Source organism: Cyanistes caeruleus, chromosome 15, assembly GCF_971803275.1.
Source record: "Cyanistes caeruleus chromosome 15, bCyaCae1.hap1.1, whole genome shotgun sequence".
Taxonomy (NCBI): Eukaryota; Metazoa; Chordata; class Aves; order Passeriformes; family Paridae; genus Cyanistes; species Cyanistes caeruleus.
The window spans coordinates 8044957-8068444 of record NC_141715.1 but is presented as its reverse complement, the minus strand read 5'-3'; the positions used below and the strand labels follow the sequence as shown (position 1 = coordinate 8068444).

At 44.3% G+C, this 23488-nt stretch overlaps 1 protein-coding gene across 1 annotated transcript in view; it reads left to right on the top strand.

The window, feature by feature from the left end:
• MYOT (myotilin) overlaps positions 1-21160 on the top strand; it is a 57719-nt gene extending 36559 nt beyond the window's left edge. The window contains exons 4-18 of the mRNA XM_086852144.1: positions 1083-1145; positions 1679-1820; positions 2438-2461; positions 3048-3167; positions 3751-4011; positions 7756-8287; positions 10038-10640; positions 12354-12504; positions 14416-14517; positions 16450-16499; positions 17107-17239; positions 18312-18519; positions 19395-19560; positions 20058-20191; positions 20565-21160. Of these exons, the coding sequence (XP_086708270.1) occupies positions 1083-1145; positions 1679-1820; positions 2438-2461; positions 3048-3167; positions 3751-4011; positions 7756-8287; positions 10038-10640; positions 12354-12504; positions 14416-14517; positions 16450-16499; positions 17107-17239; positions 18312-18519; positions 19395-19560; positions 20058-20191; positions 20565-20737 (2862 nt within the window). The 3' untranslated portion in view covers positions 20738-21160. The remainder of the gene's footprint in view (positions 1-1082; positions 1146-1678; positions 1821-2437; positions 2462-3047; positions 3168-3750; positions 4012-7755; positions 8288-10037; positions 10641-12353; positions 12505-14415; positions 14518-16449; positions 16500-17106; positions 17240-18311; positions 18520-19394; positions 19561-20057; positions 20192-20564) is intronic.
• The last annotated feature ends 2328 nt before the right edge of the window (positions 21161-23488 follow it).

The window sequence follows — 23488 nt, the reverse complement described above, 5'->3', positions numbered from 1 at the left end:
GTGGGTTACACATGTTTTAAATTATTATTTGTAGCATTCTAGAAATATTTTGCAAGGATCAGCTCAGGCTCATCTTCAGCAAGTATCTAAGAGGCAAGGATCAGCATGAACATCAAGGTCTGGACCCTAAGCTTTCTGGCTTGGAACATTTCCTAGTCAGAATTGCCAATAATAGATGGAACAGGTGACAGGGCTGGAAATACCCAAGGGGCTACCACAGTTATGCTTCAAAGATTCACTTCAGAACAGAGAGCTGGTCTAGAGCACTTTTGTGGCCAAAGCCTGGAGAAGTCAGAACACCTAGGGACAGATTCACATCTTAAGCCAGGCTGGAAAGGAAAGAGATGAAAACATGGGTTATTTCAAAAATAAGGTTATAAAAAGAAGGCCAGTGTCACAGCAAAACAAACCCAAGCACTTCAGTTGCACATTTATATGCAAGGCACATAGTTCCAAAGCTAAATGAGACAGATGAGTGCACATCAACACTTTACCATGGAATAAGGATGTATCTTGCACTGCAAATACTTGATCATCTCAAAACGGCCTTTCTTGCTCTACAGAGACTTAACTGGCCTTACAATTTCTGTGACAGCTGAGCCTTAACACAGGATATCAGGAGAGAGCAGAAAAAAATTCTGCTCATTTCTGTACATTCAGCCTCACTGTAACAACCACAGACATGACACGAGCCAGGGAATGCCAGACCTAGGATCAGCTAAACCAGGTCAGGATTGCTGTAGAGGGGGACAGCTACTGGCACCAGCACTGATCTTTACATAAAGGCTGCAAGATGTGAGCAACTAATTGGCTTAAAGCTCCAAGCAACATTTACAGGTTATCAGTTCCTCTTCCCACTAACTTGGTGTCTGCAGGCCAGGGAGTTGTTTCCTCTTGAAGCACCTGAGTAGAGGAGACTCTCCATGTGGTATTTACTAGCCCAGAGCATGAACAGCAGATAAAACACTATGAATCTTCTTCAAAGTAAGTGAAGTGCCACTTCTTCAAAGTGCCAGCAACACAGCCAGGTTTCTGCATGTGAAAAACTCAGTCTGTAAAAATGTCTTCTCTTTGCCATCTAGATGCAGAGTCCCTCTCTGAGCCTGGCTGGGTCTGCCTATGGAACCACACCTGTGTTTACAAAGGTAAAGACCACAAGTTGTCTGAACAACATAGTTTGTCCTGCAACTACCAGCAATAGACTTTGTATTTTTTTCTTCCATCAGAAGGTATTTCTAGGCTGGAACATTGGTTCATTTACAATTCAAAAAAGCCAGCATACTTTGTTAGCTATGCTATCAAACTAATATCTTAATTGGTAAACGATCCAGACAGACAGAACCACTTATAGGAATTCATCTCATTTATTTCCTGCAAAGGAGGCTGAAGTGGAAATCTCAAATTGTAACCACCCTTATTACATTGCATCCAGTGGAATAGATGTTTTTCCTGCATTTGTATCTTTATTTAAATGCACAAGCAAGTCTTTAATGAGCACTAGCCTTCTGGTGAAAAAACTTCCACACACAACCCACTGCAACTGCATTTAGAATTCAAACAATTATTGTAAGTACAGGCAAGACCATCTTCCTCACCAAAGGGTGTATCATTTCTTAATAAATGCTCTAATGGGGAAATACTTAGATAAGACATTTAAAACAAATATTTTCTCCTCCAGGGTCTACAAAACATAAGAGCTACCAAGGGTCAGTTGGTGGTATTTGAGTGTCGCATTCACTCCACACCCACCCTGCAGGTTCACTGGTACAGAGAATATGATCAGATTGTGGATTCTGCTGATTTCCGAATACTGCGGAAAAGTAGGTGCTGCTGCACTTGATGTACAGATTTTTCTGGGGACAGGGATAAGACAGGAATGAGAACTGCTATAAAAATCAGATCATTCATGGAAGCAGAGTTAAGCTTACAGTATCAGATGACCCAAAGTCACAGGCTGCTGCACAGTCTGCACTTCCTCTGGCAGTGCATGAGTGGGTCAGGCACAACAGGGGGGATTCCAGGCTGTTAGTTATTAATGACAGCCCTACTGAGCCATGGAGGCATTGTCACCATATACCAGAACTACTGATGAGCTCAGGGGAAAAAGAGCATAACCTTATTTCAAGCAATTTCTTATACTCCCAGGCATGCGGTCAGAGCTCCAGAGGCCCAAACCCACAGCAACCAACTCCAAAGTCAGTAGAGCTCTTTGTTCATCACCTCAATGGAGAGAGAGGTGTTTGTACCACCATGTTCCCCCACCACACCTGAGCTTTCCCTATCCAGATACTATTCCTTGTGATGGACAGAAAGGGAGATGGTTCCCTTGTAACCAGGGTGACAGCTGAGGTGGGAAAGGGAGTGAGGGCTGAAGAGTTTGGTTTTTTCCATTCTGACATTATAATAATTTAAATTCTTTCTCTCTTATCTTGAGCAGAGGCTTGTTCTTCAGCAGTTCCTGGTAAGTACACTGTGCATTTTTTGTTAGACTCCTCACCACACTCAGTACTTCCCACCTCATCCAAAAATGAAACAATAACGTCCAAAGTTAGCCAGAAGACAATAGTCAGGCAGGCCAAGAGCTTTCAAGTTCTTAATTTTGCTGCAGGCACCCAAAAGGCCTTGATTTTTTTCCACAACATTTGGGAAAAAGTATCAATCTTTTTACATTCAGCCAATGAAGAGTACCTTGTGCTAAGAGAAAGCATATCAACTATTCTGACCTATAATCTTTTAAATTTGTGCAAGAAAAGATAGAATTCAGAAAAAAAAAATACAAAAAAAAAACCAAACCCAAAACAAAACCAACAAAAAACAAACAAAATACCCACCACAAAAAATGTGCAGTGTTTCACTAATGTCACAGAAAGAGTCTTCTTTAATCTTGCTCCTTCTAAACCCCTTGGCTTTCTATGCTCTCTACATCACTTTTTTGCACTTTATTAGTGCCAATCCCCATCACTAAGTAGAGTCATGAAAAGAGCAATTCCTACAGGTTAACATTTGCCTCTTGTGGTACAACATTATGCCTGAATCTCTTATTTCAGAGGAAGTCTGCACCCTGGTTATTACAGAAGCTTTTCCAGAAGACTCTGGAATATTTAAATGTGTTGCTGAAAATGAATTTGGGTCTGCAGCATCCAGTGCACATCTCTCTGTTTCCCCAGGTAAGCACATGAATTTCTGTGTTGAGCAACTAAGCACAAAAGAATTTGCTGCTGCTCAACACCAGGCAGAATCACAGGTATTTCCCAAGCCTGCAAACAATTTTGTAGGCTCAAGAGAAGAGAAATGCCCCAAAAATGCAGTCTGCTTGGGTACCTCTCAAAGCTGGATGCAAGTTGTTCTGTGTTTATACTTTTGGTCCCTCTTCTTCCTGGGTCAAAGATGACAATGTGGAGATGCTGCTCCCGCTCTCAGAGGAGTCTCATCCCTGAGCTTCATCCCTCAGGGGTTCTTGGCCCCACACATGGGCTGTGTCTATATCTTGTTTATGGTACTACCTGACCTGTTTGGTTCATGCTGGAAGCCATCTGCAACCAGAATAGCACCTGGCATGTACCCAGAGCTGACCAGCCCTGGCCAGAAGTCAGGTTTGGCTTATGCAGCTGGGCAGGTTTCAGTCTGTGCAGAGCAGAATGAGCCTCATCCACCTGCTCACATTCCAGTTTCCCATCCGCTGTTACTGCAGTGCTGTACTGGTGAGCCGCCACTGCTTCCTACCTGACATGGGGACAATTCTACTTCCAGGAGCTAAAGAGCTGGAAAGCTTTGGAGGTGCTGCCCCTAGGCCAGCCGTGCAGGTCACCTTGAAGAAGCCCACCCTCCCCAGGAACAGCCAGGCAGGAGCCAAGGACCGTGGGGCAGCAGCTCTGCCATCCTACAGCCCAGAGAGCCCCGGGCTGGGCACCCGAGCAGCAGCCACAAGCTTTGGTCAGAAGAACTCCAAGAGCCAAGCTGAAGACTTCCACGGAGTTTATGAAAATTCACCTCAGGCTTCGCCTCTGCGGTAAGACAGAGAAATAATTACATCCCTGGGTCAGCTTTTTACGACACTTAAGGAATGAATAGTCCAGTGATCCCAGCTGCACATCCAGTGCCCCTTACCCTGACAGGGATCATATGCCTGAGCTGTTTGCCTGGGTGACAATGACAATGTGCAGCACCAGCCTGGCAGGTCACAGCACAGGCTGCATTTGACCAAGTGTGTAAACACCTAAAGCATCAGGGAAGGGCCTGACTCCTGTCTCATTTGCAGGAGTGTCTATCTGTGAATAACTTAAAACCATCACCCCAAATAATTGTCCTCTAGGAGACCTTTGGCTCCACAGCAGAAAATGAGGCAAAGATCACAGTACCTGGGAAATCTCAAGGTACAATTCTGCTGTACCTTGCCACCTTCCTTGGTGGCCTTGCCCAAGGCATCAAGTCATGTTTCTGTTTCCTACTCTGAAAGACAGCAATAAAATCAAGATCTTGTAAGCATGGTGCAGACAGGACCTGCAAAGCACTCTGTGGAGGAAAAGCACTGAACCAGTGACCCATTGGATAGAAGAAAAACTGCCCCATGCCATGGTAGGGACACTCCCCACTCAGGAGATGGAGATTCTCCCTTAGTAATAAAGTATTCCATTTTATAACAAGATTTGATCTAATTTCCATCCCAAACGCTGCTCTCAAGTTGCTATACACTTAGCGCATTTTGATTGCTCCAGAGAAACAAAACAGGTTAGAATGCATAGATTGGTGATGTCATCTCCATTTCTGGAGGGCTTATCAGGGCTTTATAGACCTAATAATGACCTCAGATGGTGGCAGTTCAGCCATCCAAGCCCAGCAGAGGATTCCCTCGGTCCTGTTAGTGACAGTGAGAGCTACGTGGAGGCAGACGTGTGCCTGCTCTCCCAGCTGAGTGCCAGCCTGCAGCTGCACTGATCCTGTTTCAGAGTGTGGAAACGGCTGTCCCTGACAGAAAGCATTCACTGGCTTACAGATTATTTTTGGATGTACTCAACAATTTTAACTAAACCAGTTATTTTTACTATTCTGAACACCCTCCTTCGAATTTTACCATGGGAGAGATCATAATTCAATATAGATATCTCCATGCAGGAGAGTTACTTTTTCGCTAAATCACTGAGTAAAAATGGCTATGCTTCTATAACCAGCATGCAGATCATTAAGAGGAAGCTTTCAGTTTGGCTTCAAGCCCTTCTATGAAATCCAGGCTCACTTCAGGAAAATCAGCTGGGACCCTAAGCAGACCCTAATGCATAAAGGGATTTATGATGCCACCAAAATCAGCTATGTAACGGCTTTTAAAAATGTAGGTTATATATGTATATATATATATATATAAATATATATAAATGCAAACAAAAAGCATTAACTAGACTAGACTTTAGACACATTTCAAAATACAAAGAGAAACCATTAAAATTTTCAGATAAACTCGTCTATGAGAATTTAAATACCTTTAAATCCCACAGACATACTGCCAGGTGTTTTGAAACATCATTATGAATGTGACTCAGCATTGTAAATGTTGCTGTTACCTCAAACTCAGCAATCATGGCTAATGGCTGACTGTAAAATAACTGTCTTGTTAGTCAGATTTAGCATATAATTCCCTCATGTAGTGTATGTGGTTGCAAGTTATTACCAATGGCAAATACCAACAAATGCAGTAATGACAGAACAAAGCCATTACTGGGAATAGCTCTAAAGTGAATTAAATTCTTGTACCCATATTCTCCCAATTATTGCCTAGCAACAGGCACTCCACAAAAGCAAGAAAGTGCAATTCAACAAGGCTGTCACTACTAGCTACTCCCTTCTGAGCCCTTTATATCTGCAGCTTACAGTGTCCTCAACAGCCCTGAAGAAGTAGAATAAAACCATTTTTGATCATTAACTTCATTAAAGAAACTCAATCAAAGCAAAAGAGGCTTCAGGCACTAATATGCTGCCAGGTATTTTAGGTAGCTTTTAACTATCTTAATTAATAAGCAACAGATCCTTAACTCTTTCTATACATTTTTGCTATATGACTCAAGCAATGAGGAGAAAGAACCCAATCAGAAACAGCAGGGCACCATTCTTAGAGAGTAAACTGAAGCAGGGCAGAAAAGCTGATTTCTGACACCTCGCAGTGCTGGTCACAGCACTATTAAGTTACTTGGCACAGGAGATGAGATTTATTCCTCTGCCTTCATCAGTTCAGCTTCCAGTTCTTTCACCTTTTTTCCTACCTTTTGGATGTCACATTTTTCTGTTCCTTCTCTTTCACACAAGCTGTTCCGGTTGTGCCCAGTCTTTTAAGTGTATAAAACTGTCCTTAAATTGATGCCTTGCAGACAACTTTAGCGCAAAGCTGAGCTTGGTGGGAAGCCAGGGAGCCTGTCTGAGCTGGAGCCCGACCTTTACCGTGCTCACAGCTTCCTGCAGGGCAATGATATGATCTAGGTACTTTTTTTTTTTTTTTCAAGTGCTTGCCTCTTTCTGTACAAACCACTTCTTTTTAATTACTTTACTTTTTGTTTTCTTTTTTTTTTAACGTAAAAAGCAAATAATCTCTCCAACAACCAGGGACGCACTCCCTCCCTTAATCACTTTCATGCGAGGAATTTATATAAATTAGCACTCAATTAACACCTGCTCTGCAGTTTTAGTTCTCAAGCGATGGGGCGATGCTTAAATACAAACACTGGAGGTGGATTAACCTCTTGAAGATGCTGTGCTGACAGAGAAGGCACAGAGAAGGGAGATGGGAGCAGCTGGGAGCCCACACACAGCCCAGCTGCGGTACTTCCAGGCTTGGGGTGCTTTTAAACAATAGGCGAGGGTTGCCAAAGTATAATTAAGATATTTAAAACACTATAATGTTCATTTAAGATGTAATTAGGCATTGAAGCTGGTGATTAAAGGGATACGAATCACCTATCCTGCCAGCAGGTTCTGCTGCTGCTCTCGTGAAAACACCACAGCTGCATTTTTTTCCATCCATGTAAATAGCTGTAATGACAAACACAAACAGCAAAACGTTAATATTTACCGTATTTTTATCATCTACTTTGCAGAAGGCTCGTTTTGTTGCTCAGTTTATGACTCACATCAGTTTCGGACACATCCCTGAGCAGTGCCGCTGCTCCTGGCCGAGCTCCGTGCGGGAGCGGGCTGTGGGTCGCCCCGGGGCCGGGGAAGGTGGCCCTGGGCACGGAGGGAAAGGCTCGCTCGGGTCTGCGGCTGGAGGGATTTAAATCACCTTTAAACCTGGCTCTCGAGTATCTGTTGCTTTTAAGCGCACAGCCTTAAAATCGGTACCAGAGTTTTAGCACTACAGAGGAAATTAGCTACGAGCAATGAGTAAATGAATTAAACTAGGAATTTAGAACCACGGAATGGTTTGGGCTGGAAAGAAAAAGAGATGAGCTTTTTTCTGCCATAGGCAGGAACACCTTTCACTAGACCAGGTTGCTCAGGGCCCCATCCAACGTGGCCTTGAACACCAGGGATGGGTCAGTGACAGCTTCTCGGCGTGAGAATTTCCTTGGGATAAGAAAAATGAGGTTTAGGGACGTTCAAGCATTTTGTAGCGGTCCTTGCTCGCTGCTCGCTGACGGTGCTGTGGGCACAACACCTGCGTTTTCAAAAGCTGGAGACTTCTTCAGTTCTCCCCCCTTCTGCTGTGCCGGGGACGCTCCCGGGAGCGGCAGCGCTGAGCCGGGGCCAGGGCTGTGCCCACCGCCACCCCAGCGGCCCGGGGCAGAGCCGGGACAGAGCCGGGGCAGAGCCGGGGCAGAGCCGGGACAGAGCCGGGACAGAGCCGGGGACAGAGCCGGGACAGAGCCGGGGCAGAGCCGGGACAGAGCCGGGGCAGAGCCGGGGCAGAGCCGGGGACAGAGCCGGGGACAGAGCCGGGGACAGAGCCGGGGACAGAGCCGGGGCAGAGCCGGGACAGAGCCGGGGACAGAGCCGGGGACAGAGCCGGGACAGAGCCGGGGCAGAGCCGGGGCAGAGCCGGGGACAGAGCCGGGCTGGCCGCTCCAAAGCAGCAGCACCCGCGGGAGCAGCAGCTCCGAGAGCCGGGCGGCCCCAGCGCTGGCCGCGGGCAGCTGCCCAAGTGCCGGCCCTCACGCAGGGTCCGGGCAGGCCGCGCTGCCGAGACTCTTATTGTGACAGCGCGGGCGCCGGGGCCAGGCCGGGCCCGCCGTGTCACCGCTGGCAGCACATTAAAGCCTCCGGCCTCGTACCGCCGCGCAGAGGGCGGCTATGACAGCCCGGGCCGGTGAATCGCCTTCCCAAAATACCGGCCGCGGCCCAGGTGACAACTCCTAGGCTGTAGGTAAGGTGCTTGTTCGGGGTTTTTCCACTTTTCACTTGGAAGCTGGATAGGGAGGTGGCGTGAGGGGCTGCAGCCAGCAGGGAATGCTGAGGTGACACCGTACCTGGAGGGTGTGTCAGAGGGAACGTGGGAGGCAGCAGAGCCAAAAACGTGGGTTTGTTTTTAAACAGGCAAACTGTCTCTGTTATTACCTACTGTTTTCATCTTGTAAGGTGAAATGTCTCTTCGGATTTATTTTTTTCCCTCCCAAATCAAGGTGGAATGATTTGAGGAGGACATGGCTTATCCCTTGCTGTGAGAAGTGACGCTGCGCATCAGAGCTTGGTTAAGTGCAGTGTTCTAGAAAACAAAGTAAACGCTGGTGGCTGTCCACAGCCTGTGGAACAGTGAGTGTACAAATCCGTGCACAGGTAGTGATATAAAAATGGGATGAATGCAAGACTTAATGAGTTTTCTGCACCAGTGAATGAGGACTTAGTGTGAACGTGGTCCAAGAATTTGAGCCAGCTTCAAATTCCAAGAGTATGACAAGGGAAAAGCTAGGGAATTTTTACTATTAGGCTTCTGTTTACTTACAGCTAATTCACAACTAATATTGATGATTACCTTTAAGAAATTAAAGCCTTGAGTCTTTAATATCAGAGCAACTTCTCCAGTTATTTCCCCCCATGGGAATTTATGACCTCTTGGAGCCCTTCTCCAGGCTCTCCAACGAGAGGAATACAATATTCCGGGTATATATAGCAGTGAAACAGCTGATCTCAGTGGGGCAAGATTACAATTTTTTCCAGCACATGTAACTGTGAGGATTTATATTCTCTCTTTTTTTTTTTAAATTTTTTTAAATTTTTTTTTTATTAGTGGCTTAATGTTTATTTAGGGGGATTATTTATTTATCCTGGAGCTGAAGCAGTTTGTCCATTTTAAAAAGCTTGCTCTATGAAACTTTCCCAGGTTTTGATATCAAACACCTGCAAAATAAATGCAGGACTCTGAGCAGCTTAGCTTGCCCTACCCCATCTTGCAGCTCATGTCATTCTGGCAATTAGCAGCCTTAATAACATATCTCAGGAAATCACCTCAAACAGAGACACACAGTCCTTGGCATTCTAATCCAAAATCTCAGCTGGATATTAGAAGCTCTGAATTCAAAACCCATTAGAGAAGAATTCAGGAGATTTGGTTTCAAAAGTTTAGTTTTAGACTTAAAAGAAAGTTAAACTTTTGTGCTTTCCTACAGTATGAGAAATTTCTTGGCAGAGATAGCTGGTTCTGGGGAATAGTACATTTAGCATTTTGACAGGGCACAAAACAGCAGGATCCAGGGATCTTTAGTTAAGATGATACACGGGAAATTACCTGGCTTAGCAGTAGTATCTGTGTTTATCTGTAGACTTAGGCAGGTGGTTAAACAATTGCTATTTCCTTTAGAATTTACTGAGCTCTGGCATATAAGGCAAGCATGGTGGTTGTTGCACTTGAGCCAGACTGCATAGCTTGTTATCATAACCCAAAATGTTCATACAGTCCTGGGACAGTTCTAACAAATCCCACATAACTTTAAGTTCAGGCTTTAATTTAGTTGAACTTTAACTTCATAGTATTTAGATTGTTAATGACTGCTCAGAACACAGTATTTTTGTGATTCAGCTTGTGACGTACAATTTATTTTATCTGTATTGTCTTCCTTAAGGGAAAATCCACTCCAAGAAAGCCTCTATTCTGCAAGGCAAGGGTTCCATTCTATCCAGGAGCCCAGCCAAGAAAACTTTTGTGGCCTACCACCTAGCTTTTACCAGCCACCTATCCAAAGCCAATTATCACCAACAAAAACCCAGGACAGCCGTGAAACCTCTCCTATGAGTGTCCCTACTCTCCCATCTGTTTTATCTATGTGCCAACCAACCATGTTTAACTACGAACGTCCAAAACACTTTATCCAGTCTAAGAGTGTGTGTCAAGGGCAACAGCAGCCTCCAGGACCTGCAGCCTCTACAGAGTCAAGCAGAGAAATCAAACAGTCCTCCATCCTCATACAGCCTCGTAACCCCAGCGGGCAGAAATTCTCCTCCTCGTCATCGCTGAGCTCTTCAATCACGCTCTCCTCTCCTTCCTGTAGTGCCCCTAAGGAATCCACATATCCCATCACACCTGCATCTGCACAGTCTCCTGCTAGCTCATCATCTGGGCAGAGGCTTCTACCCATGCCTAACCAATCCCCTGCAGCCTTCCTGTGCTCAGTGCTCCCCTCGCAGCCTGACTATAACAGCCCAGCTCCTTCTCCCATGGAACCTCAGTAAGTATCCACTGGCTTCTAACCTGCCCTGCTTCCCTGTGGCCTGGCCTGTCCCCAGCACTGACCATCCCAAACCCAGTGCCCTGGGAAGGCACCAGGCTGGCTGAAGCCAGTGGCACAGCTCCCACGGACTGCTGGTGTTCAAGGCAGAACTTGGCATGAGTTGGGGTTAGGAGGCTGAGTGCTTGCCCTTGTGTGGGAATTAAACTGTACAGCAGGCATGTCACAGGCTGCTGTGTGATTTTTCTAGAGCTGGTTTGAATTGTTTCATTTCATTTGACAGAAATCTCTTAAGGTTATTTAGAACAGAAGACAGGCACCCAGTCAAATTAATTTCTTTCCAAAAACATGGCTAATGAACAAGGAGACAGGGGGAAGGCAGTAATATTCCCCACACATAAACAACTTAGAGAGTCCTAGCAAGTCTCAGCCATATTGTCAGGTTCCACATAATGATGTGGAACTAAACTCACCTACAATACCCCTTTAACTAATCATACATGTAAAAGAAAGGCAGCCCCTTGAAAATTTTACCCCTTCAGACCAAAGACTAAATTCTTTCCTGAATATGTATTATATCATTTTGCCTTTGGGCTGCAATCCAAATATCTTCCAAGGTCAGTGAGATCTCAAAGGGAGTTAGGCCTTGCCTTCTCACCAACTTGTGCTCCTGCCAATATCAGCTGGAGGTCCTGGGGAAAGTCAGGGTAGAATATGCACAAAGTGAGATATTGGAAAGTTGATAGGGGCAGGGGGTCCTGCTGACTTGGATATAAAACCAGGTTTAAGTGTCAGTTTGCATTCAGGAAATCAGAATACTTCTGTTTTCTGAATCACAGCACTGAGGGAAGAGGAAAGGTAATATGGGGTGGGTTAACTGGGGAGTGTTTCCTGAAGTCCTGCAGGAGTGTGGGGAGCTGGAGTGACTGCTGGGGTTTGTGTTTGTAGTGTGGGGTTGTTTCCATTGCAAAGGGCTTGGGTGCTTCACTATGCTTTTCATATAAGCTGCTCTTACCTGCATCATGCGGTGAGTTGAGGAATTATTTTCCCAATCGCACTACTAGTGGGCAAACAGGGACATGAGATGTATTAATCTGTTAGTTTAAAACTAAAGTTTTAAAGTTATAACTTGCATTAAGGCCAAGCTGGGCTGGAAGTATTCTGGAATTATAACCCTCCTACTCTAGTCTTGTCAGCAGAACAAATTCCCCAGTAACAGGAGGAAGAGGATTTGGAATAGAAATAATTTCTGAACACAAGCACAGCATAGGAGGCCCCACTGCAAGTCACAAACCAGGTTAGAGCCTGTCAGCACAGAGTGCTGTGACCTCCAGCAGACCTTTGAACCTGTTCTGATGCATCTCTTTACCTAGCATCTTTCAGAATCAAATATAGTACCCAGCTCCAGGAGCTGGTTGTATCCTGTATGGATTGCAGGGTCAGGCTGTGAGGGGCCTCTGCAGGATGTAGGGATGCTGAACAAGTGTTGTGGGAGAACACTCAGTGACTTGGCTGCACCATGATGCTTCTTCCCCTTAAGGTTTTGATAAATTATTCAACTTGGCCTGTTCACCTCCCAGATGCTTTGTGGGTTCATTTGAACTGCTGTTTTTAGGAGACAGGCTCACATTTTCGTATGCATTCTGTGAAGCTGCAGTAAACAATCCAGCAGGCCTGTGGGAATAACTTTGTTTTCTCTTCCTGCATGAGTAGTTACTCACAGCCCATGTATAACAAACAAGCCAGCATCAACTCTACGCCAAAGACATCAGACCAAGAAATTCGAGGAACAAAAGAGGCCCTCATTCAGGACTTGGAAAAGAAACTCCGATGCAAAGACACCCTTCTCCAGAATGGCAACCAGGTAAGGGATTAAAGAACTCTCAGTAATGCAAGCAGGGGTGCAGAGACTGCTCCTACTACCCCAGAGGCTGGAGCTCCAAACAGAGCTAAAAGCAGAAGGAAATGCAGGAGCAGCACTGCCCAAAGACCTTTACTCAGAACCTCAACAGATCCCATGGCAGCAAAAGCCATTTATGACCAGAATATTCTTTCAGTGTGAAACCAAAAGGAATATCTTTAGAGCTGTGGCACAAATTTGAACTCTCTTCTGGGGATCCTGTGGAACATCACATCCTCAGAAAATTAAAAATCCAAGGGAGATGCCTCAGTTCTCTAGACATGACTACAACCTGGTTTTCAATACTGGGGTTAATAAACATCTCAAAATCATTAGAGCCTGAGGAAAAATTGGAATATTTGAAAGTTCATTCTAGGGATCACCAGCAAATGGGGTAAATATTTTTTTTATATGAACAACAATAAATGAAAGATAGTACATGAGCTTTTTCATAAAGCCTGTCTCCTATAAGAAGACTTCTTAGTCTTAGTACTTACTTATTTATTCTGCAGAGGGTCACAATGGAATTCCCTTCACCAAGAAATCAAAATCTGGGAGAAAAATTTGCTACCAGTAGGGAAGCCCACTGCAGCAAGCTAAAGGAGGCAGGTTTCTAATGTGGAAACCTTTCTGCTGATTGGAGGCAGACTGGTAAAAGCCCAGAGTTTAAAGTTTCCATCTTCTTTCCCCTGAAGTAGAAAGAAGTATTTTCATGATCATCAGTGAGAACAGGTTTGTGTCACATATGTAATTTTAAATACTGAATGGGCAAACAAATAGGTCAAATCAGAGTGAATATGCCCCTAAACAAGAATGTCCTATGTGTTGTAGGAAAGCTTGTCACAGCAAGTCAGCTTTTCTTCCCATAGGAAGCCAGGCTAAAAATAAGGCTTATGCAATCACCACTGTGTCCTCCTCCCCTTGTCCTCCAACAGCGTCTGAGCCAACTGGCCAATCTCAGCCACACTTGATACACACGTAAGGACCTCAGGGATATTCAGCTCTTTCAGGTTTTGCTAAAGGTCTTGTGCTGTCTTCTAAAGAAAAGTCCCACAAGGCTCCCAAACCTTTCTGCACCCAGCAGTAAACACATGTGTCTCTGCTCAGAGTAGAAATTCAGTCAGAGCTTGTCCTCGTGTCACAAAATCCAAACTTGAGTTAAACTTTGTGGGCAGTGAAGTGTCAGGTGTTCTGGTGCTCAGGGCACTAACATACTTTTCTAATGTAACCCAACTGACTGAGCTTGAATTTAGCTCTTCCCATTTTTATCCCTGTGTGTCACACAGGGCACACAGATCCAGATTGCTGAAACTATGTCATGTCCGAAATGTGTCCTTGCCTCCTCCCCAGACAGCTCACAGCATTTCACCCTGCAGATGTGCTGCATAAACCTCCCCAGCGCTTTCAGGGGCAGTGGTGCTCCCCTTTGGCTGTTCCTGCTTCTGGTGTGGCTCTTGCTTTTTTGGGAGCATCCATCATGCTTCCAGCTCCACAGCTGAATGACCTGGGAAGTTTCCCCAGCCCTAACAGAAAGGTACCCTGGGACTTACTCTGGCTTCTGAGGATGATGCCATCAGCTACCCATAAATAATCCCAGCAGAGAAAGAGGAGGAGTGGAAGGCCACAGATGGCATTAGGGAGGCTTTGATGAACAGGCAGTTTAATCTTTTATGCATTTCAGTGCTGTATATATTGAGGCTGACTTCAGTTGGCATCACAGACTGCAAACCCTCTGGGCCAGACGTGGGGTTTCTGGTCAGCTCTTGCTTCCATTGACAACATCCTGAATTTGTGGCATATTAATGTGCTCTTAACAAGCTGATGTAAAATAATAAATGGACTTCTGACTGGAATTCCTCTCCACTCTGCTTTCAGCGATTGACTTATGAAGAAAGAATGGCTCGCAGGCTGCTCGGACCAGTAAATGCTGCCTCTGTGCTGGACACGCAGGGTGAAGACAACATGCAGAATGCACAGGTAACTGGGGACATGTCTCTAGAGCAAGGATTTCCTGTGTTTGTGCTGTGGCCTGCTTGTACCTGAACGGGGCAGAGATGGGGTTTATTTGGTACCAGTGCAGGTGAGGGGATGGCTCTCAAAGGCAGAGCTCTCCGTGGCAGGGGTTTGGTGTTTTCACCGTGTGATGGCAGAGGGGGAAAACTGAGGCACCATTCCCTTACTGTGGCTGATCTGTAGGAATGACCTCTCCAGGAGGAATTACAACAGCTGCTGCACACCACAGTACCCAGTGCCTGTGACAGGCAGGGAGCAGCACCATGAGGGAGCCAGGTACCCACTCCCAACAGCATGAGTGCAGGCTTGGCCAGTCCAGCAAGATTTACACCTGTCACTGTTTGGAATAAGTGACATTGGCTTCAAGAGCCTTGGGCTGAGATTGGTTGGGTTGAAGCCCTTCCAGGGGGCTGAAATCATTAAGAAATGCAAAGCAGTTATTTCAGCAGTCCACATGCTGATATACAAGAATCTATCACTACTGGCATTTTCCAAAGTGTTTTAGTTGAAGACTTGATTCATTGGTTGGTTATTCAGACCAGTTAGAAGCTCCCTTTGGCACTTCTGTGCTCAAAGTTAGTGGAAATGTCCATGCTGTGGCACTGGGCAGCTGTGCAGGAAGGAAAATGCCCTCAGCAAAACTCCTGCATAGAACAGACACTTAAGATGACAGCAAAGGAGGAATACACAGTTTGAGCTATTTCTCCTCAACAATCATCTGGTAAGAGTAGGAAAGAAGGGAAAATTATGAATGTCAGAGAGCAAGGGAAGCCTCATATTTTGCGCAGAACAAGGAAATATTCAGTCAAAACAGGATGACTGACAACTTTTCAGCATGTGTGAAATGCTGCTTTAAAAAAAGAACACTGGAAGCAGAGATTGACTTATGTTTGGGACATCTTACTCCCATTGTTCAGTCTTACTTTGAAATATTGTAGTCACTGGTTCATTCAGCCTCCCGATTCCTCAGAAACTTAACTCAGTGCATGTAACAGGTCATTAGAATAATCAGAAACTTCATCACTACAGCATCAATTCACAGAACAAGTAATAATTGTACAGAATTTGTGTAAATGAGCAGATACAGGCAATTGCCTTTGGAGTTCATGTTGAACTCAGCCCAGCAAAACGCTCATTCATGCAATATTTCCCCTGAACTTAAAACTACCGGTGTGCTTGAAGTTTAAACCCAGGCTTAAAAGTTCTACAGGTCTGGGCTGCAGAGCACAGAACCAAACATTCGAATGGCTCAATGCAAATACTCCAGAAATTTCCAGGCAGCGTTTGCTCTCTCTGACTCCACTGCTAAAACAAGACGCTGGCACCAAACTCAGTCGCATTTTCCAAACATCCAAGCTCCTAACAGGAATCAATCCTGGGTACTTTAGCAGATTTAGTCATGTGATTGCAGAGTTGTCAGCGAGCTGAGCTGGTGCTGTGATCTAGAAAGAAAAGTATTTTCCAGCTCAGCATGTGTCCATCGCTGTTGGTACCATATTTAAGTGGGCACAATACAAGGCTCTTGCCAGCAATTCCACTTCTATTCCTGCTGTGGAGAAGGACACTCTGTACTCAGCTCCCAGTTTAGATATTGCCAGGAGTCCTGCTCCTCTCTAACAAAGGTTATGGGCTGGCTGAAAACTTTGTGTGCCAGACAAAGCTGCTGCACCCATCACCTGGGCAGCAGTGAGAAGTTTTGCTATGGCAAAACCTATGGTGAACACAGAGTGTGTCAGGTCCTCATACAAGTTCCTCTACCTCCTGTCCCAATGACTCCTGAAGTAGAATAATTTTGTTTTTAAGCAGCAGTCAGGATATGAACTTAAAATGGCTTCTCATTCAGTCTACAGATAAATCTTTCTAAATGAACTCACCTCTCCTATTTCTCTTCCTAAGCACCAGAATGCAGAAAACATCAGGCTGCAGGTTCCTACAACACATGTAAGGTAAAGCAAAAACTTGTGCTATGCTGTTCTTCAAGATCTTATTTCAAACATTTCTAGACAATGTTGGTTTCATCTCACTACTTATCAATTTTGATAAATTAGTAATTATTAAATTCACTCCCTTTTGACTGAAATGCTACCATGTGTGGATGGGTGATGATGCCTGTGATCCTAATCCAGTGGATTATAAGCCATTATAATTATAATTATAAATTATATTATTATAATTTTATTATAATTATAAATTAGAGGTTTAAAAGTTCCATGCACATTGGGAAAATATTCTTTGTATTCCATAAGATCAATTTCTAGTCAAAGAAATATAAATATTTAAATGAATATAAATTATGAAAATGAAACACAGCCAAATTTCTCATCAATTCTTTTAGATATTAGGCCATAATGAAGGTTATGCTTTTGTGTTGAATTTAACAACTTGAGCAAGAGAAGTGGCTGATCAAAAGTTATGATTTACAGCTGAAAAACCAACCAGAGCTGTAGTCCTGGATTCCTAAACGTGTTAAGGAACTCCAGCTGCAATCAGAGTTTTGATGTCACTTGTGCTACAGTAGCTTTACACAGCTAACTGTTCCTGTCCCATTTCTAGGAGCAGACCATCCTCAAGAGCCGATGATCGTGGACATGACTCAATCCAGGAAAAGTTTTTTCAGCCGCGTTTTACACAAGTGCCTGAAGATGTAGTGATTGAGGAGGGGCGGTTCTGCAGGCTCGACTTCAAAGTAATGCCAACCTCTCCCTTCCAATTCCATTGCCACCCTCTCCCTTCCCATTTCATTCCCTCCTGGGGTGTGGGGCATGGAGAGAGGCCTCTGAAGTACCTTTGCACTTTAATAAGCCAGAGCACTAAAGGCAGATGGTTCAGGGTCTCTCCAGGCTATGGAAACCAAGAAACAGGAGATGGCTAAATATTTCAGCAATTTCCCCTGGAAAATATAAGTGGAATTAGCTGCATAAAATTGTGATTAAAGATGAATAGTGATAAATATAGATCACTGCAGAATGTCTCTAGACCTCCTTGCGAAGAATGAATATTAATGCCCTGCTGAAAAAAGATATTTTGGCAGGGAACCTTGTGCTTTGCACAGGGACTCCACTACATCAGTGGACACACGTCCAGCAAGGTCTGTGTAGGACTCACCTCCCTTTAATGAGTCATCCCTGAGGTAAATGTGCCTTTGCTGGAGCAGACAAGCAGGGAAATGCCTTAAAGAGAAACAAAACTCAAGAATGGCCTTAAATTTTATGGCACCTGTATGAGCCCTGGGGTAAGAAAAGACTCTTCTCTCCCTCATAGGTTTGGGTTTTTCTAATGACTGCCAATCTCTTTGCTACAGTAAACTCTGGCCAGACTTACACGTGGCCTTTAGCCATCTTCCTCATAGTTGCCTAAACTTCTGCATGCTGTGGAGAAGCTGTCTGCAGAACAGCTTATTTACAGCCATTATCAGTTATGGGTGTCAGCACTGCTGCAGTGAGAGCTGTGGGAGCAAAAGGCTGAACCCACAGTGAGCATCTTGGGCTGATCAAAGCCACCTACAAGAAGGGAACAACAGGGGGGTTGCAGGAACAACATCTACTGTCTTGTAGCTAAAGCTCATCTTTCCACAGCACTGCATGAGCCTTTCTGTGCAATGTCACATTTTGAATATAAATGTGATGTTGGAAACATTATCCAGTTTCGCAGTAGAAACAGGGTTTGATCACCTACCAGCACCAAACTCCCTGTAGTATTGGAGGGATTTTGTTATCTTGAAGGTGTTTAACTTTTCACTCCTCTCCTCTCCCTCACAGGTTAGTGGGCTCCCGACTCCAGATGTGATGTGGTACCAGAATGGAAGGATGGTTCATCAGGATCAGTTTCATAAAATGATAGTGTCAGAAAAGGGGTTCCACTCGTTTATTTTTGAAGCAGTCAAATCAGCTGATGCAGGCACATACGAATGTGTGGCTGTCAACCGCGCAGGAGAAGCATCTTTCACAGTAAAAGTGGAAGTAATTGGTAAGACTGAGAGCCCTGATAATTCCCTGGCTACACAGGGAAAGTCTCAGCATTCTACTGCTTTCCTCCCTGTGTTTGGGAAATCAAACTAACAAGAAGCAGAGGTAGCACTGTCACACTGTATTAGGAACGGCGAAAGTGACAACACAGACTCTCTAGCTTTAGTTGCAAAAGGAGAGCACTTTTTATTTTTCCAGATCTTCTTTTATAGACAGTTCTGAGAAGGTCTGAAAAGATAAAACTCTCATTGGTCATCAAACTAACACATCACCATCATTGGACAGCCAGGAACAACACTCCTTGACTGTTTCTTGCAAGTAAACAACAAGGAACAAACAACACCTGCAAAGGTTGTTTTCCTTCTCTAAGGACTGTTTGGATTCCTCCTTATGAGTTCCCAGGCCAGAATGAGAAAGTTGTGTTCTTGACTTTCCCACAGGCTCAAGCTAGTGCCTGAAGCCTAAAAATCTCCTATTTGACCACTGTCAGTTCCCACATAGCACTCCACATATTCAGGCTCAAACAATAAAAATCAACTTACCTGTTCCAAGACTATTTTAGTAACTACATCTAGGATGCCGTATTTCTTCAAGCCACTTCTATCAGGATATTTAGATATAATGAAATGTCCAGGATTTAATTTAATTGATGTTCTTAATTTTCCAGGATTGATAACATATGTTAATTTACTCTTCTTCTAAAATGGACTGTGTTTACTACACCCTTATGCTCATGGGAACTGCCTGCAGGCTTAAGAGATGCAATGAGGAACACATGTCCTCCTGAATTTAGCATCCTGAAGTCTTAAAAAACAAGCATGACATCAACATTCCACACTTACAGTAACTCCTCCTTATCTCTCCTCTTTAATTTAGCAAAAGAACATCACATGCCCCCAACTTTCATTTTCAAGCCACAAAGCAAAAAGGTTTTTGAAGGAGATACGGCCAGACTGGAATGCCAGATCTCTGCCATCCCAACACCTCGGATTTACTGGAAAAGAAACAACGAAATGGTACAATATAATACAGACCGAATAAGGTATCCTACTGATGAGTTGGCCATTGGTGTGTTAGAAAACAACAGCCAGTATTTGCCAAATCAAATGTAAATGGGCTGGTCTCTAAAAGCAGCAGGCTGGAAAGCTGGATCTGCCCCTCATATGTGACACGAGGCACAGGCCCGTGTGCTGGCCAGGCACGGTGCTGAGAGCCTTGTTTTGAGGGCACAGAGGGAGAGAGCTGTGCCCAGGTGCCCCTCTGAGCACCAGCAGGAGTAGATGCCCATGATTCTCCATGCCTATGGAGAAGCACAGCTTTGGGACTGAAATGTGCAGTGTGGGGTTACACATTGATCCACCTGTGTGGTGCCAAGCTGTGAATCACTGGTGGCACTACCACAAATGTTCATGTCTGAGCAGTGTGCAGTGCCCTGCAAGAATTGTTCTGGGGCTTTCTCAGCTCCTCAGCATGTGAACTGACTCTGCTTTCTCTCCTTCCCCCTCAAAGCACTTAGGCATTAACATCTTCATTTTTCAGCTTGCTCCATGACAATACTGGAAGGATTTGCCTCCTGATCCATAATGCAAACAAGAAGGATGCTGGCTGGTACACTGTGTCTGCTGTCAACGGGGCAGGGGTGGCCACGTGCCATGCCAGGCTAGAGGTTGCAAGTAAGTTCCAGGTCCCAGTGCCACAGAAAGTGCATCTTATAATCAGAACTGGTCCTCAAGATTAATCTCATGAAGTTCAGACTGCTGGGAGGATTTATTTCCTAGACAAAAAGTAACTAACCTGGGAAAAGCTCTTTTGTTTAGTGCAGGACACTATAGAATGTCCTTTTGCACTTTTAAAGACTATCATTTCCCTGACACCAAGCAAGAGGGTGAATATAAATCTCTGGTGCCTGAGATATGGGTTTGTCTGCTAAATTCTTCCCAAGGGCTTGCTGGTTTATATTGCAGATAAAAAGCAATGGGGTTGCTTTATCATGGGTCTCTCTGCACTCTGGGAAGGCACTGAAAAGGGCTTTTCTCTCCCTTCCAGCACATGCAAATAAGCCACTTCCAGCCCCAAAGCAGTTACGGGTTCGACCAACTTTCAGCAAGTATTTGGCACTTAATGGAAGAGGACTGGATGTGAAACAAGCTTTCTCACCAGAAGGGGAGTTTCAGCGTTTGGCTGAGCAGTCTGGACTGTATGAAAGTGATGAACTTTAACTGGAAATGAAGAGGAAAACCTCACACCTATAAGAGACAGTTACAACGTAGATGCAGTTAACTGGTGATTGCTCTAATTAGCAAAATGTCTACTTACGTATTTTTACTTTGACTCTTGCACATTCAGGTCTTCCTGTTTTACCATGTTAGATTTTATTTATATGGTTTGGTGACTATAGCCATTAACTGAGTATTACATTTTAACTAGAAAGCCTAAGAAAGCAGGTTAATTAGTTTTTACAAGTGTGGGTGGGTTAAGTTCCACCTGTGCTTGGTTACATGCTAAGGTAGCTTGGTTTGTACTGCTTCTCTAATATCACTCGTGATAATATAAGAAGTCTGTACTGTCTGAATACTAAACCAAATAGATTAGAGTGTTTTTATGAGAATAAATTAGAGGCAAATAAAATTTTAAATAACCAACATCAGCTTTGACTCTTCCTTGCTTGATCTATTGAAAGCAACTTTTGAATGTCTGGCATCAGCTGCAGCCTGGGAACGATGGATTCTTACCCTCCTTAGCTTTCCACTTGTCTCCTCCTCTGTCTGTTCCCACTGTCATTTGTCATCAGACATATATAAAATATTTAGCATAAACTGAATGCCGACACCCTATTAACACTACACCAATGCCAGTGAGGCAACATCAATATTTCTTCTCCTTGCACACTTGGCCCAAAAGCTGCCCTCTATAATATGAATCATGAGGGCTATCATATTTTCCCTCCTTTAATCAAGGAGTGGTTGCAACTTATCTTGCTGTTGACTCTCAACAAGCTGTTGATTTGAGTCACCCAAGTGGTTTGTGTGCTGCTGTTCAGACACCTTGTTTAAAACAGTATTAAATACCACGGAATGTGATTTTGCTGAACTCTGGCAAACCAAGACTGGACACCTTTCAACTGTACTTACTGCAAGAAAATTTGTGGGGGTTGATGTAGCCTGAACTCCTCAGCAAGATGCAGTCAGCAAAACTCTCAAGCATCTCCCAGAACAGAAAAAATGAGGCCTCAGTTAACCCTGCACTGCTGTACCATTAAATAACCTCCCAAATCTGAACTGCACAACACTGACTATTAATTTCCCCCAAAATCCTGCAGCTCTACCACCACACATCTCCTCTGGGCTGCCCAGGTGATGAAACACACTGAGATAATTCTCCTGTTGCACGTTTGGAGATGGAGTTGATCAGATGCAAGCCAGTACCCAGTTTACCCACAGGCTCCACTGGAAGGTTGGAAAGTCTGCATCATTTCTCTGACAGATGTCTTTACACACAAGTCATGGAATAGCTGAGGTGGCTCCCACTCTTTACCAGCAATCACTGTGTCAGCTGCACCTCATTCAGTACTCACTCCTTACTCCACACATCATCCACCCAAAAACGTCCCTGCAGTTTCCCTGTGGAAATGGTTCTCAATTCCCAGCAGCAGCACTCAGTGACAACTGAAAATGGTAGAGCAAGATTAGAAGCTGTTGTCACCCTCTAAATTCAGCCTGGGAGTGTCCCCTCCTCCTTGCCCCTTCTCTCTGGTGATGTTCAGCGTGCTGGGCACAGCCATGTCCCAAAGCTCTGCCTGGAGCTCTCCTCTTCTGAGGGTGACAGGAGCAGTTCTGGGAGCTGATTTCTGGAGGGCAGGCTTTCCTTGTAAATATGTTTTCTTAGTGTTAGTTCGGAGTAACCTCACCTCAAGGTTCCCCTGAAAACCATGTGCTAAATATTGTGCTTTCAGCTGAAGAAAGGCAACCAACACCTTCAAATACATTTGGAGAAATTCTGGGTACAAACAATACTAATAATTAGTAATCAGCCTAGGAAAGCAACAAGCCAGCTAATTGCTGCATCATGTACTCAATACAGGGCTTGGTCTGGAAAATGTCTTCAATAAAAATATTTCATAGTTTGCAAAGGGATCCCTGTTTGATGGACTCTGTGGGAGAAATGCTATCACAACACAGCATTAACCCTCCCAAACAACAACAGCCATATTGGCTGCAGGAATTTGGGACTAGCCCAGGTCCACCAGCTGAAAGGAGGCAACAACACTGGATCCATCTAGCTGGAATTCCACACTTTTTTAGCATACAGCAAACATCATTACTGAGCTGAAGACAGGTCTGATTTCAGTCTAAGGAATCAATCTTAGCAAGTAATCCTGCCTGAACACAGAAATGTTTCTGAAAGTGCCACGATTCTGCAGTCAGTAAGAGCCATGAGTGCAATTAGCTGAGCTTTTCTCTTGTTTACATTGAGATAAACCATGGATTTGTTTTTGTGCCAACATTAGAGATGGGTATTTGGCATGGGAAATCCATAGCAGATAGACAGGAAGAACTGGAAAGAGGAGCCCAGTTGAGCAGAAGCACATGTTAGTGTTCTTATCTCCTCTATCATCTCTGCAGAAATCAATTATAGGAGGCCTGAATTTAAATCACATGTTTATAAATTGGAATCAGGCAAAAATACTCTGGAAATGCTCTGCTTCACACACTTCATTTAGCACTGATTTAACACAATGAGAGACCACGTGAACATGCCTAAGTAACAATGATCTATGTAAACCAGAGTTATTTCATTTAAGGTAATGAAATATAGTTTTAAAGTAATAAACTACCTAGCCCATGTTGGGTGAAATCCAGATTAGTAAGCAATATCTGCTTTATGAAGGAACTGAGCAACTAAATAAAGGCACTGGGAATATGTTAAAGCTGCATGTCTTGTTTTTAATGTAAAGAAAAATGTTATTTTAA